General features: G+C 40.2%; 2 protein-coding genes across 2 annotated transcripts in view; both read left to right on the plus strand.

Annotated features, from left to right (window-relative positions):
• Positions 1-1529: 1529 nt before the first annotated feature.
• Positions 1530-5266, plus strand: gje1a (gap junction protein epsilon 1a). The gene is made up of 3 exons (XM_062468504.1): positions 1530-1752; positions 2959-3141; positions 3387-5266. Exons 1-3 carry the CDS (start codon positions 1723-1725, stop codon positions 3780-3782), a joined length of 609 nt encoding a protein of 202 aa, XP_062324488.1. The 5' UTR covers positions 1530-1722; the 3' UTR covers positions 3783-5266.
• A 3806-nt stretch (positions 5267-9072) lies between these two features.
• The window catches only part of vta1 (vesicle (multivesicular body) trafficking 1), a 33437-nt gene continuing 30012 nt past the window's right edge, over positions 9073-12497 (plus strand). Inside the window, exon 1 of the mRNA XM_062467778.1 lies at positions 9073-9279. Coding sequence (XP_062323762.1) covers positions 9189-9279 — 91 coding nt within the window. The 5' untranslated portion in view covers positions 9073-9188. The remainder of the gene's footprint in view (positions 9280-12497) is intronic.

The following is a 12497-nucleotide window of genomic DNA, read 5'->3' on the forward strand; positions in this document are numbered from 1 at the left end:
CATAACACTACCTCCACCATGCTTCACTGATGAGGTGGTATGCTTTGGATCATGAGCAGTTCCTTCCCTTCTCCATACTCTTCTCTTCCCATCATTCTGGTACAAGTTGATCTTGGTCTCATCTGTCCATAGGATGTTGTTCCAGAACTGTACAGGCTCTTTTAGATGTTTTTTGCAAACTCTAATCTGGTCTTCCTGTTTTTGAGACTCACCAATGGTTTATATCTTGTGGTGAACCCTCTGTATTTACTCTGGTGAAGTCTTCTCTTAATTTTTGACTTTGACACAGATACGCCTACCTCCTGGAGAGTGCTCTTGATCTGGCCAACTGTTGTGAAGGGGTTTTTCTTCACCAGGGAAAGAATTCTTCTGTCATCCACCACAGTTGTTTTCCGTGGTCTTCCGGGTCTTTTGGTGTTGCTGAGCTCACCAGTGCATTCTTTCTTTTTAAGAATGTACCAAACAGTTGATTGAGCCACACCTAATGTTTTTGCTATCTCTCTGATAGGTTTGTTTTGATTTTTCAGCCTAACGATGGCTTGCTTCACTGATGGTGACAGCTCTTTGGACTTCATATTGAGAGTTGACAGCAACAGATTCCAAACACAAATACCATACTTGAAATGAACTCTAGACCTTTTATCTGCTCCTTGTCAATGAAATAACGAACTCCCATGAGGGAATAACATACACCTGGCCATGGAACAGCTGAGCAGCCAATTGTCCAATTACTTTTGGTCCCTTAAAAAAAGGGGGGGGGGGCACATATAAAATGTATTGTAATTCCTACACGTTCACCTGATTTGGATGTAAATACCCTGAAATTAAAGCTGAAAGTCTGCACTTAAAGCACATCTTGATTGTTTCATTTCAAATCCATTGTGGTGGTATACAGAGCCAAAATGATGAAAATTGTGTCAATGTCCAAATATTTATGGACCTAACTGTATACAGTACCAGTCAAAAGTTTGGACACATTTTCCCATGACTGGTACTGTACATCAGAGAGAGAAAGAGGTACATCGTCATGTGGTCTCTCATTCCTTTTATTCATCTTCCCTTTCTCTGTATTGATGTATTACGGCTTTAGACGTAATATCATATATGTTTGGCATTTAACGAAGTCCCACAGAACCATACGTGGGAATGCATGGGGGAGATTTTTCCGGGTTGAGCTGCAAGTTAATGTCGGTAGCCAAATCAATAACCGCATAAGGTTTTTATTTATTTAATTTATGGAACCATTGAAACCAATGACTTATAAGGGTTCGAGAATGCAAGTGTTGAGTAATGCGGCCTTGTTATACGATGGATGAACATATATTCATGTATTATATTTTGTATTCATGTATTATCCTTAATGCAACCATGCAGAAAAGCAATTTCTGTCTTTCAAGGTAGCCAATGTATCATGGCCGACATGACACGCAACGCAAGCGTTGCGCTTCCATCACGTGCTCTATATGACCGAATGCTCCGAGAGAGAGTTTATCTTTCTTTAGGTAATTAGGTTCTCTCTCTGTTATGCTCTCCATTTACTGTCTCACTTGCCAGGTATCACTCATGGTGTGCTTATTGGTCTGTTGTTAAATCTCTGACACATACGCGTTCAGGAAAAAACGCGCATCCATCCACCATGCATGGTCCTCTCCACGCAGGACTCGCCTCCGGAGCGCACGAGTGGCATGAGTTTGGCTGCCCGGTACTGACACAGAGTGGGGAATGAACAACACTCCGCCAGGATTACGGTTGGTGTGTGGACTTCATTTTATTACCTGATTTTCTTGAACCTTGTCTTGCTCTCCATGGCTGGGACGGGAAGGATTAAACGTCCTGACTGATCTTCCAGAAGTACTTACAGTGCAGGCTGTTGACATTGGGATTGCTTTATTTTGACGGCGTTAAAGTTCTAGCTATTGGAAGTCTCTTTTTAAAATGCCTAATGGAAGTTATGCTTCTTCTAACCTGCCACTTTGAGATAATTTGTGAACTATTTGCTCTTACAAAGAATACAGTAGGCTATTAGGCTTTTGTTCATTACAGCACTTGACAGAGGACGTTTACAACATTTCAAATTCCATTCGTCATGCTAAAGCAACACAGGACTGAGAGAAAAATATATATACTAAATTCGAGTTAGTTTTTAAATGGTTCACCATAACGAATAACTTGTGGTTATACGTAGCACGTATAACTGCCCCAAACGTATTGTTTTGTTACATGTTTTCTCTCTCCCATTGTGTTACACAAGAGTAGTTTTTTTCGCTGACATAGATCATTGGGGATTATGTGCCGATCACATGCCCCCTGCTTTTGTTTATATTATCTCTTGTCCTTTTTTCTATTGAGTGAGTAAATTGATGGAAGGGACGGCGGATAAAAGACAAATATGCATTGACACCGGGTTTCAGCGGTGACTGCGAGGCCATTAGAAGCTTCAGAATCAGAGCTTGGCCTGTGGCTCGTGCCAGCCAGTCAGCAATGAGGGCCACGCGCCACTGTACAGTGGAACAGAGGAGATTATAGGCCTAGTTATGTCTTTAAACTACATTAGGAACTTCTACGAGGGATGTGTAAGTATAATATGGCATATGGATATAATGGATTTTAATAAGAAACTGTTTCTTTGAAGTAACATTATATTCTTTGAGATCAAAGAGTCCCTTCATTTTCTTTGTCTTTAGGTAGGTCTATAGGGTAGAAAAACCTTTGAACAAAATGATTAAGATGGATTCTGAATCAGTTCTTTTTGATGTATGCAGTTACAGTATGATTGTGTTGTTTGTATTCCTCTGTAATTTTTTTTGACTCAACAGAGGATGTTGAATATTATGTCTAATATTGTTTTGCATACCCTACCATCATGCAGGTGCATTTCACAAAGGATAAAAACTGTTTTTCAAAGCTTTCTATTTTTGTGTTTGTCTCTGGTGGTTGCTTTGTGTGTTTGTTTTCCAGCTCAGGCCTCCGACAGTGATAGGCCAGTTCCACACGCTGTTTTTTGGCTCTGTGCGGATGTTCTTCCTTGGGGTTCTGGGGTTTGCCGTGTATGGGAATGAAGCCCTCCACTTCAGCTGTGACCCAGACAGGCGAGAGTTAAACCTGTACTGCTACAATCAGTTCCGACCTATAACACCACAGGTAAGACTGCTGCTTCCCTCGACTGCAAAGCAACATTATACATCACTTGACCAGATGTAGTGAGTTCATCAAAAGTTGCAGTGTTCTAACTGGATACGGAAAAGTGATATATAGTCTCAGACACATCCTTGCTTGCACAGTCATTGTTTGCAAAAAGGGCCTTTTGCAAAGAGAACCTAGAACCGAACCATAACCATAACCTAGTCTTCTACAGTGGTAACTGAAAGGTTCTCCGTGTTCCTTAGGTATTCTGGGCATTACAGCTGGTGACAGTTTTAGTCCCGGGGGCTGTGTTCCACCTCTACGCAGCCTGCAAGAACATCGACCAGGAGGAGATCCTCCAGAGGCCTATCTACACCGTCTTCTACATAATCTCGGTTCTCCTGCGGATTGTTCTGGAGGTCTTTGCCTTCTGGCTTCAGAGTCACCTGTTTGGCTTCCAGGTCCATCCTCTCTACATGTGTGATGCCAGCGCTCTGGAGAAGGCCTTTAACGTCACCAAGTGCATGGTACCAGAACACTTTGAGAAGACCATATTCCTGAGCGCGATGTACACCTTTACCGTGATCACAGTGCTGCTTTGTGTGGCTGAGGTCTTCGAGATACTCTGCAGGCGCCTGGGGTACCTGAACAATCAATGACCTGGGTCAAGCAATTGATTGGGTCATAGATCTTAGCTCTCCTCTCTGTGTTTCTCAGCTGCGCAGGTCTGATTCGCATTGACAATAAGGCAAAAAAAACAAACACAAAAAAACAACATACCTCTGCTGAATCTGTGTTGCGCAAAGAGTCCGAATCCCATAATCCCTTTTGTTGTCTCAAATAACTGGTTCAGAAGACCAACTGTGACTGGTTGGCTGATGATGGAATGTACTTGTAAAATTATTAGTCATTGGACTACGAGAGAAAGACACACTTCAATAGTTTTTCTCCTATCTTCCTCACTCTAGCCAATCATGCAGAGTCTGAACCAAAAATATTAATAGCATTGTTTTAATTTTAAAAAGGACTGACGGATTTCTGACAAACCCGACTACCACAGTAATATTGTCATTGCCATGTCCATAAATCATAACATAGGAGTACTGTTATGAAACCCAATGTCAAATGCAAGAAACAGGATCTCACTTCAAGACATAGACAGACACCCAGTATTATCCTTATTGATAAAAAAGTCAGGCAAAATTATTTACAAACCGTTACAGCACTGACAGTGTCTGTATAAATTATTAGTACAGTTATCAGGTAAAGAACCCTATGAGGCTCTAAATTAAAAAAAAAGTATTATCTGGTAGGTGCTTTTATTTATAGAAATCTAAAATATACAGTATATATTTAAGTTATTCCAGTTCAAGAACATGGTTGTCCATGACGCCACATCTGTCATGCATTTTATCAACAACTTGTGGTAAACGAGCAATTGCGGATTAGAATTCTGTGCACAATGTGATTGGATTTTGTAGATATTGGTAATCTCAAAGTTTTTAGATTGACAATCAGTGTTGTAGCCGTACCTAAAATGTTTACCTCTTTTGTTGTGTATCTACAAGTTACTATCAGGCATCCATCCAACTTTTGTCATTAAGTTTCAGCTACATGTATCATCTCAGGTACAACATGGCATTCTATGTTCTGGTTTCTGTTGAAGGTGGATGGTTTTAAAGTGTGCCTCTATTGGCCAGGCTCTAGGGTCTAGTTTTGTCTAAAGATCCAGCAGGATTACAAAGAATCTTCAATGGAGACACACCCGTTGAACATTGTTTTGAGTCCCGGGCTAGATGTCTAGGACACTGCCAACTGCAAAAGTCTGTACAATCAGCTTAACTAGCTTTGGAATAGAAATTGATTATATTTTATTAATATTTGAGGGGACGTGGAAAATGTGCATAGCAAAATGATGCTGATACTCTTTACAGGGTCAAACAAGGGCTAATTGGATTCCCCTCGGCTTCTGTCCTATCAAGGTCGAAGAAATAAACACTGGAGAATATATTTATCATGTTTATGTTTTAGTTTTGCGAATGTGTAATTGCAATGTTTAGTTTTCTTAGTTTCTTAAAGGATAATCTATCTCACTTTACATATTTCATTTTTTGTCTCAGTTTTGACTGATGTGTATTTCATGAATACTCATCTCAGCTTTGTTTAATAAAAGGGGCATTTTATGACCAGTCATGTTTTAGACAGTTGTTCTATGTCTAATTATCATTTTGTGTCATGAGATGATTGATTAAAACATGTTTATAACAGGTGGTCTGCTACAAGATGCTTCTTGGAAGTGTTGTCACGTTGACCAAACAATTTGTATGACAAGGTCTTTTCTTTTTCAGCTCGCTTCAGGTCTTAGTAGGTCTATAACATACAATAATATAGAATGAATTAAAATATCTTGGTATGGCATTGCACTATTATAGTATACTAGTGCACAGTGCCCGTGATGCAGTCAGTGATTAAGATTATCAGTGAACCACACAAACACAGATTCCTGGAATTATAGATAGGGCACAGTGCCCGCAATGATGTCGGTGACACACACAGATTTCTAGAATTATAGATGGATAGTGCAGTGCCTGTGATGCAGCTGGTGATGACAGTTCTTCTCAGTGGCTTTGGTAGGCTACCTATATGTCTCAGATCACAAATGAAATTCTCTGTCATCTGAAGTACTTGTTCAACCCCCACATCATCTATTTTAGTCACGTATACACATCATAATAGCAATTTCTCCTTATTTTAAACAAATTGCCAATGCTCTGGTCTCATTCATGCTTGATTATGTAGCCTTCATTTGTCTGTTGTTTCATCCGTTATCAATTGCATATGTTATGTTGATTAAAATGTATTAAATTGGTTCTCTGTTAAATTCTCTTACCACCACAAACATTTAGACATTTAGTTGTTAACAGAAGTCATTAGGCCTACATGCATGATGGTTGAGCCAGTTGTTATAATTGTAGACATAATTCACAATGCAGCGCTTGAATGTACAGTTCTGCCTAAGGGGTGTTTGTTTACATTCCCGTTTCCATTTTTTCCTTTGTGCTAGGCCATGCTGTACAATGTTCTTGTATTTTCTGTATTTCATTCGCATAAGACACGGTAACTGACCGAGGAGACTAAATTCATATGAACATTGTTCCTGTCGTTTTTGTGGATCGCTACATCCATCCTCAGGAAACCGACCAAGGAGGCTAAAGTGGTAGGAATAGTCTGTGATGCAGCTGGTGATAATAGGTGTGCTCGACTTCATGCAGCACCGGCGTCGCCTGCAGCCGCCTGCAGCCGCCTGCAGCCCGGCTGACTTGAAGCAGCCTATAGGTGCGTTCGACATGGACTGCGGCTCAGTGGCGGCGCCAGAGATTTTTTTCTGCTGGTGCTATGGGGGTGCTCGGCGTTTGACCGAGGGTGCTATGAAATTAGGGTGATAGCATATGTGTCACATGGTTGTCTCCAACAACACCTCCCACCATATCGTCATATGTTTACATTTTGGCTCTCTAAAGCGTCTTTGGGGTCCATAAAAAGCGCCATACAAATCGATCGTATTGTTATTATCATTAGGCTACTTCCGACGGACGCGCACAAAGCCGCGTTCATCTGCGACGGTCACTGACAAAATGCATGCAGCATGTTATAGATTCTGCAATCCCAAATACTTAAAGTTGGTGCCAGATGACCACCAGGTCACCACTATCATGTCAGATAAATTAAACTAAACATAAATAGTTCAATACATTTTAAACTAAAGAGGGCAAATTGGAATAATAGATAGATAGAATTAACTAAAACAGGCAAAGAGTCAGAAATGCTTTCAAAAAGGATATATTATTTTAGGTCACAATCAATAAAAACATGAATGAAACCAAACAGTAGTCACTCAAAACCACAATAATCAGAGGTAGATCATTGTATCATGCACACAAAACTATGCCCGAAAAGCCATAAGAAAAACGAAAGCTTTGCCTACAGTTCCACGTCTTCCATTGGTCTCCGCCGCCCTCTGACTGTGTTGACTCCCCTGGTTACAGTAGCTATAACTGCCGAAATTAGAAGAAAAAAAATCCGACATATCACTGTTAAACCAGAATGTATTAGCCTATGTGTAAGAAGGCCTAGATTACTTATAACAATACGCTTTTGACATAACATGTATATGTGTATTTTGCTATAATAGCTAACTACTAGTACATTTTTGTAACATATCTGTCCAGTGTGTCGAGCTAGCCTAGCCGGTTGGGGCCCCTTTGCGCTAACTAGCTCTGTAGCCTATAGTTCACTCAAACCTAGCTCATTACAGTAACTTTACACATTGTTGTAGGCAATGGCATAGGCTACTTATCGCAAACTTTTCGATATTTTTCTACTTCCATTTACTTACCTAACAACGAATACTGCTCCTTCTATGTGAAGATAAATGACGGTTTAAAAAGTAAATGCCTCTGACTTGCGAGTCTCTGGCTCAAGATATGCTTGCAATACAACACAGACTGAGCATAGAACGTTCTTCCTGAAAGTCAGTGATGAGCCGACGATGAACCAACGTATCTGCGATGTTTGAAATAGAGCACAGAGATGAGAAAAAAATCATAATTTGACGATGCTTATCCGACCTTATGAATAGAACACACAACGTTTCAATCTTAAGCTGACGTCAGCAAGACGTATGTGTGCTATCTGGGTAGCTCTCGACACGTGTCTGTGTCGTGCTACGTGAACAATCAGTTTATTTCAATCTGTTATTATTTTCTTTTGTGATTGAAATATTATTATCACACAATAAATTAAATTAAGAACGCAGAATGAAATTAAATAATAATAATAAATAAACCATTATTTTCTTGGGGGTGCTATGGCTAATCCAGGGGGAGCTCTAGCACCACTTAGCCCCCCCCCCCCCCCCCCCTGGCGCCGCCCCTGCTGCGGCTGCATGAAACGACTGGCGAGAGTAGCCGCTTGCAGTCGGGGAGGAGTTGAAAACGGCTCTGTAAAGTCGGACATTCCAGCTTCTCGTGGTTTGCTGCATTGACGTCAGTCATGGCCGATCAAGCGCTGTTTGCTTACTTTACTTATAATTAATAATTTCCGTTAGTGAAGAAGCGGACTAAAACCCTTTCTTCAACACATTTTTAATTCAATTAAACAGTTTGGTCCGGATTTGAGCGTTGGCGAAACTGAAGGTGTCAGAATAATTACAAAACACGCGTCAAAGTTGTCATGTGTGAGTCTGGTCAATCATGAAATAGCTGTGTCGTCATTAGAACCCTTGCAGATGCTCTTGAGAAAATGCGCTCGGCCATTGACATATATGTATATATGTCTATGCGCTTGGCTACACAGCCGGCGGTTCTCGAATCGATCTCACGGTACTTTGATGGCTACGTCACAGTGACCTAGCCTCGGCGCCGTCTCAAGTCGGACAAAAAGTCTAACCAGAATTCACTGTTTCAAGTCAGCCGCCTGCAGCCGGCTGCAGCGCTGCATGAAGTCAGTTCATGTCGAATGCACCTGTTATCATAGCCTACTGGCCTACCTCTTGTTTACATGAGTCCAAAGCGAGCTCAACATGGCTGAAAAAGATCCATCGCTAGGCGAATTGTTTTTGAAAAAGTCTAAAAATGCTTATCCAAACAACGTCAAATGCGGCACTGCACTCCATTGGATTATAAAAAAGAAACATGCAAAATATGAATTTTCCAGAGTGCCCGGTTCTTGAGATAATCGGTAAACTCGCTGCCATAAAATCCCATTCAAAAAAAATACACAGACAAACACAGACAGAAGGACAGACAGGGATTCCTGGCATTATTAAAGAGATTCTTAGGCTATTGAGTAATTATGTATCGGGAAAATACTGAATGAAATGTGGATGAATAACACAGGAAGTAGTTACAGCAACACAGCAGCAACATCATTGGTGGGCTTGGATGACGCGCACACCCTCAGGATACGGATGCGGAAGTGCGGAAGCAAACAATAACAAGCTAGCTAAGTAGCTATATTGATGTCGGTTAACCTTTTTGTGTGTTTTTGACATTATATTCAGGGATATGGCTCTCCCTCCACAGCTAAAAGCCATTCAGCACCATCTAAGAACAGCACAGGAGCACGAGAAAAGGGATCCTGTCGTGGCGTATTACTGTGAGTTTGTAGTGAACATGTTTAGCATAGTGAGCTATTGTTAGGTTTCTAGCTCTTTCATATGTTGATATTGCCAGATATGAAAGTGGGTGGGTAGCTAAATCGGTCAATTCTTTTGTTGGTTCGTTGTCTATATCCACACGGTGATTACACAAAGAATAATAGAGAACATTGGTCATTGTTGTTGACAGACTCAACGCGTCAGCTAGCTAGTACTAGTTGTACTAGGAAAAAGTGGACTTCGGGTTAGTAACCCTGGCTAGTTGGGGATCCACAGAGATAGTGTTGCTCCAAACGTAAACTTAATGACCATTCACACTCATTGTTGCCGAGCAAGTTAACCTTAAGTTAACCAAGCTATGCTACTTGAGTGACAGTACTCTCGTCTTATAGGCGCAAACTGAACCAAGCCATCATGGTTTATCAACGCTCATCTGTGGTTGCGTCAGTGTGGTCAGTCCTGCCCCACCTCACCAAAGTATTGTTCTTAATAGAACAATTAAACCTGGCGAGTCATATAATTTAGGCCTAAATGTCAGTTTTTTTCCACCCCAGTATCCTGTGTAGAGTAGGCTACAACATACACATTCATATTTTAAACATTTAACGAATATTTTAGTCATGGCATATCATTATCAGTGTACGTTAGACAATAATGTCTTGTAGAACCAAGGCCAATGTGGAATCAAACCTGGGTGACATGTCCAAGCCAGAACTTAAATTATTCTACTTGTGATGCTGTATGCTAAACTATTTAGCTATCCACCAACAAATGATTAGAATCTGGTGCATTAGCCTTGGGTTAAAGCCCACAGGATGATAGATCTCCAGGAACAGTGTTGGGCAGAACTTAATTTGATCAAGAGCATATCCCTTTGGTCCAAGAGATCTACTGGGCAGAGACGTTCTAGTTGTGCCGTATATGATTTTAAGTCATGTTGCTGTCATGTTGTCTCTGCTACTGTGATGTCTTCTTTTTTTAAATGTTTTGGGATGAGATTGAACACGGGCAGTATTTACATATTAATGACTGTGAAGCACATTATTTGCATATTCACCACAGGCTCTCTTCCTGATTTCTCTTTTATCTGCTGTCAGTGTTAAATTGATGTGACTGGAACCAGTCACAAGCTTTAGCCGCTGGTTGGTTGTACTGACTACATATTAAAGTGCACATTGTGTTGCATGTTGGACAGACAGATCCCATAAAAGATTAAGCTGATTCATCTGAATGAAATGGACCCACATCGTTAGTGTTGGTGGTTGTTTGTGTCCCCCAGCACAAAGTATTCTTGTTTGTCTGTTCATCTCTGAATTAGCTATCAGGAGAAGGGATGTCACTCCAGAGGACATTAGAACTACCACATGAAAAAGTTTGAATGTGAAACAATTAAGGACACCAATGGGGCCACATTACATTTTGACTTACTCAAATTTAAAGGTGTATCTGTATCTATAACTATATGTTATTTCACATTGATTTGAGAAATAATTTTTTTCTCCCCACTTTGGAATTGAGCTCCCGTCAGCCACCCTTATTACCTGTGTAGGTATCAATGTCATATTGCAGCTGGGCTCAGTAGGCTTAAAAGCTACTTGGAAGGATTCATGTCCTTTTGATCTTACACACTCATACATAATAAGCAGGGCTCCATTTGAATTAGAGAACCTGGATTCTAATGGATTCCCTGCTAAAATATTGATTAAAGTGTCTATACAAGAACAAGGCTGACTATAGGCCTAATTTTTTTCATGAATTATAAATATTGCACATTGAACAGTTTTATGTTCGTGAAGGTGACCATCTAAAAAATATATATTTTGTTGTTGATCAAATTTAATTCTAACCTTTACCAAGATGATTATCTGTAAAGTAACTAGAGAGGGTACAATTTCTGGGGAAATTGTAGGGTGTGCTTGCTTGCGTCGGTTGCACAGGGGTCCGTTTTTGAATGACATTTTTACAACTGATTTCTGTATATTTTATATGAAAATGCATAGTTATTATTTATAAAGATTAAATAGATTTAAAAAAAAAACAGACAAAAATGCTGCTCATTTACAACTGAAAATACGAGTGAAGTGTAGAATGAAATAGATGTCTTCTCATTTCCCCTTCAAGAGGCAGCCTCATCGTTGAATCAAAACGAATACATTTGGCAGACCGGTGTAAAAATGTACCTAATCTCTATGACTTAAACGTCATTTTAAGTTTTTCCCTTCTCATGATATTTTCAGGCATTTAGCCTACTCATTGCATTCATTCATTAATAAAGAACCCCCTTTGAAGATTATTCTACGACGTTACCCGGCAGTAGAAGATGGAATCGCGATTCAAACAGTACCATCTGCTAACTGAAAATATGCCCCCCAAAACGTAAATAAGCTTGACATTTATTTAGTGGAAAATCGCTCATTCATAAAAAGCTCACTGGTAGCGATCATTGTCAGTAACAACGCAAAATGCGATATAGCCCTGTGTGGAGAAGCTGCCCCGGTAAATTGTACTACTACGGTACAGTACTAGACTACTGCTGTGTTCGTCTTGGTAGCGATTGCGTTGGTTGAATTGGATTTAACGTTCCGTTGTACGGTTTAAGCTGAAATTAATTATTTTCATGAACAGATGGACAACGTTTAGGCTGTGGCAATGAAGTTCAGGTTAGTAGTTAGATAGACTTTTGATTTAGTGCCGAACATGTTCTGTCGCCGTTTGACTTCCTACAGCTGTGTAGATGTTTTTGTAGTGTCTCGCGTAGGGTACAGCGTTGCAGTGATACACTGGATTGAAACCACAGGTAATGATAATTTCACCCACAAATAGTTTACTTGTAATCTAATGTCATAATAAATCCTACAACGAAAATGTATATGTGAGGAATGTTTATTTTAACGATTGAAAACAGATACATCATAGACCACTGTAGTATGTGTTGCCCGGGCAACACAGGCTAACGTCATGATGCTAATACTTCAGTGAAATAGTAGACTACTGTTTCCGAAAGTAGATGTACTTCCTTAATAATATCAGCTTATATTGTACATTACACATCACAATTGTGTGTCATATCACAAAGTAAAATGAGTAAATAGTTATCACCCTGGCCTCTTTGCTTGGGGCGTTTCTGCAGCTGCCTTGCAGTAAAGCTATAGTTAGCCTAGCTATCCCCCAAGTTAACAGATGCGAAACGAATGTTCTGCCAAAGGTAGTCACGCGT

Source organism: Osmerus eperlanus, chromosome 8 (assembly GCF_963692335.1).
Source record: "Osmerus eperlanus chromosome 8, fOsmEpe2.1, whole genome shotgun sequence".
In the NCBI taxonomy this organism is placed as follows: Eukaryota; Metazoa; Chordata; class Actinopteri; order Osmeriformes; family Osmeridae; genus Osmerus; species Osmerus eperlanus.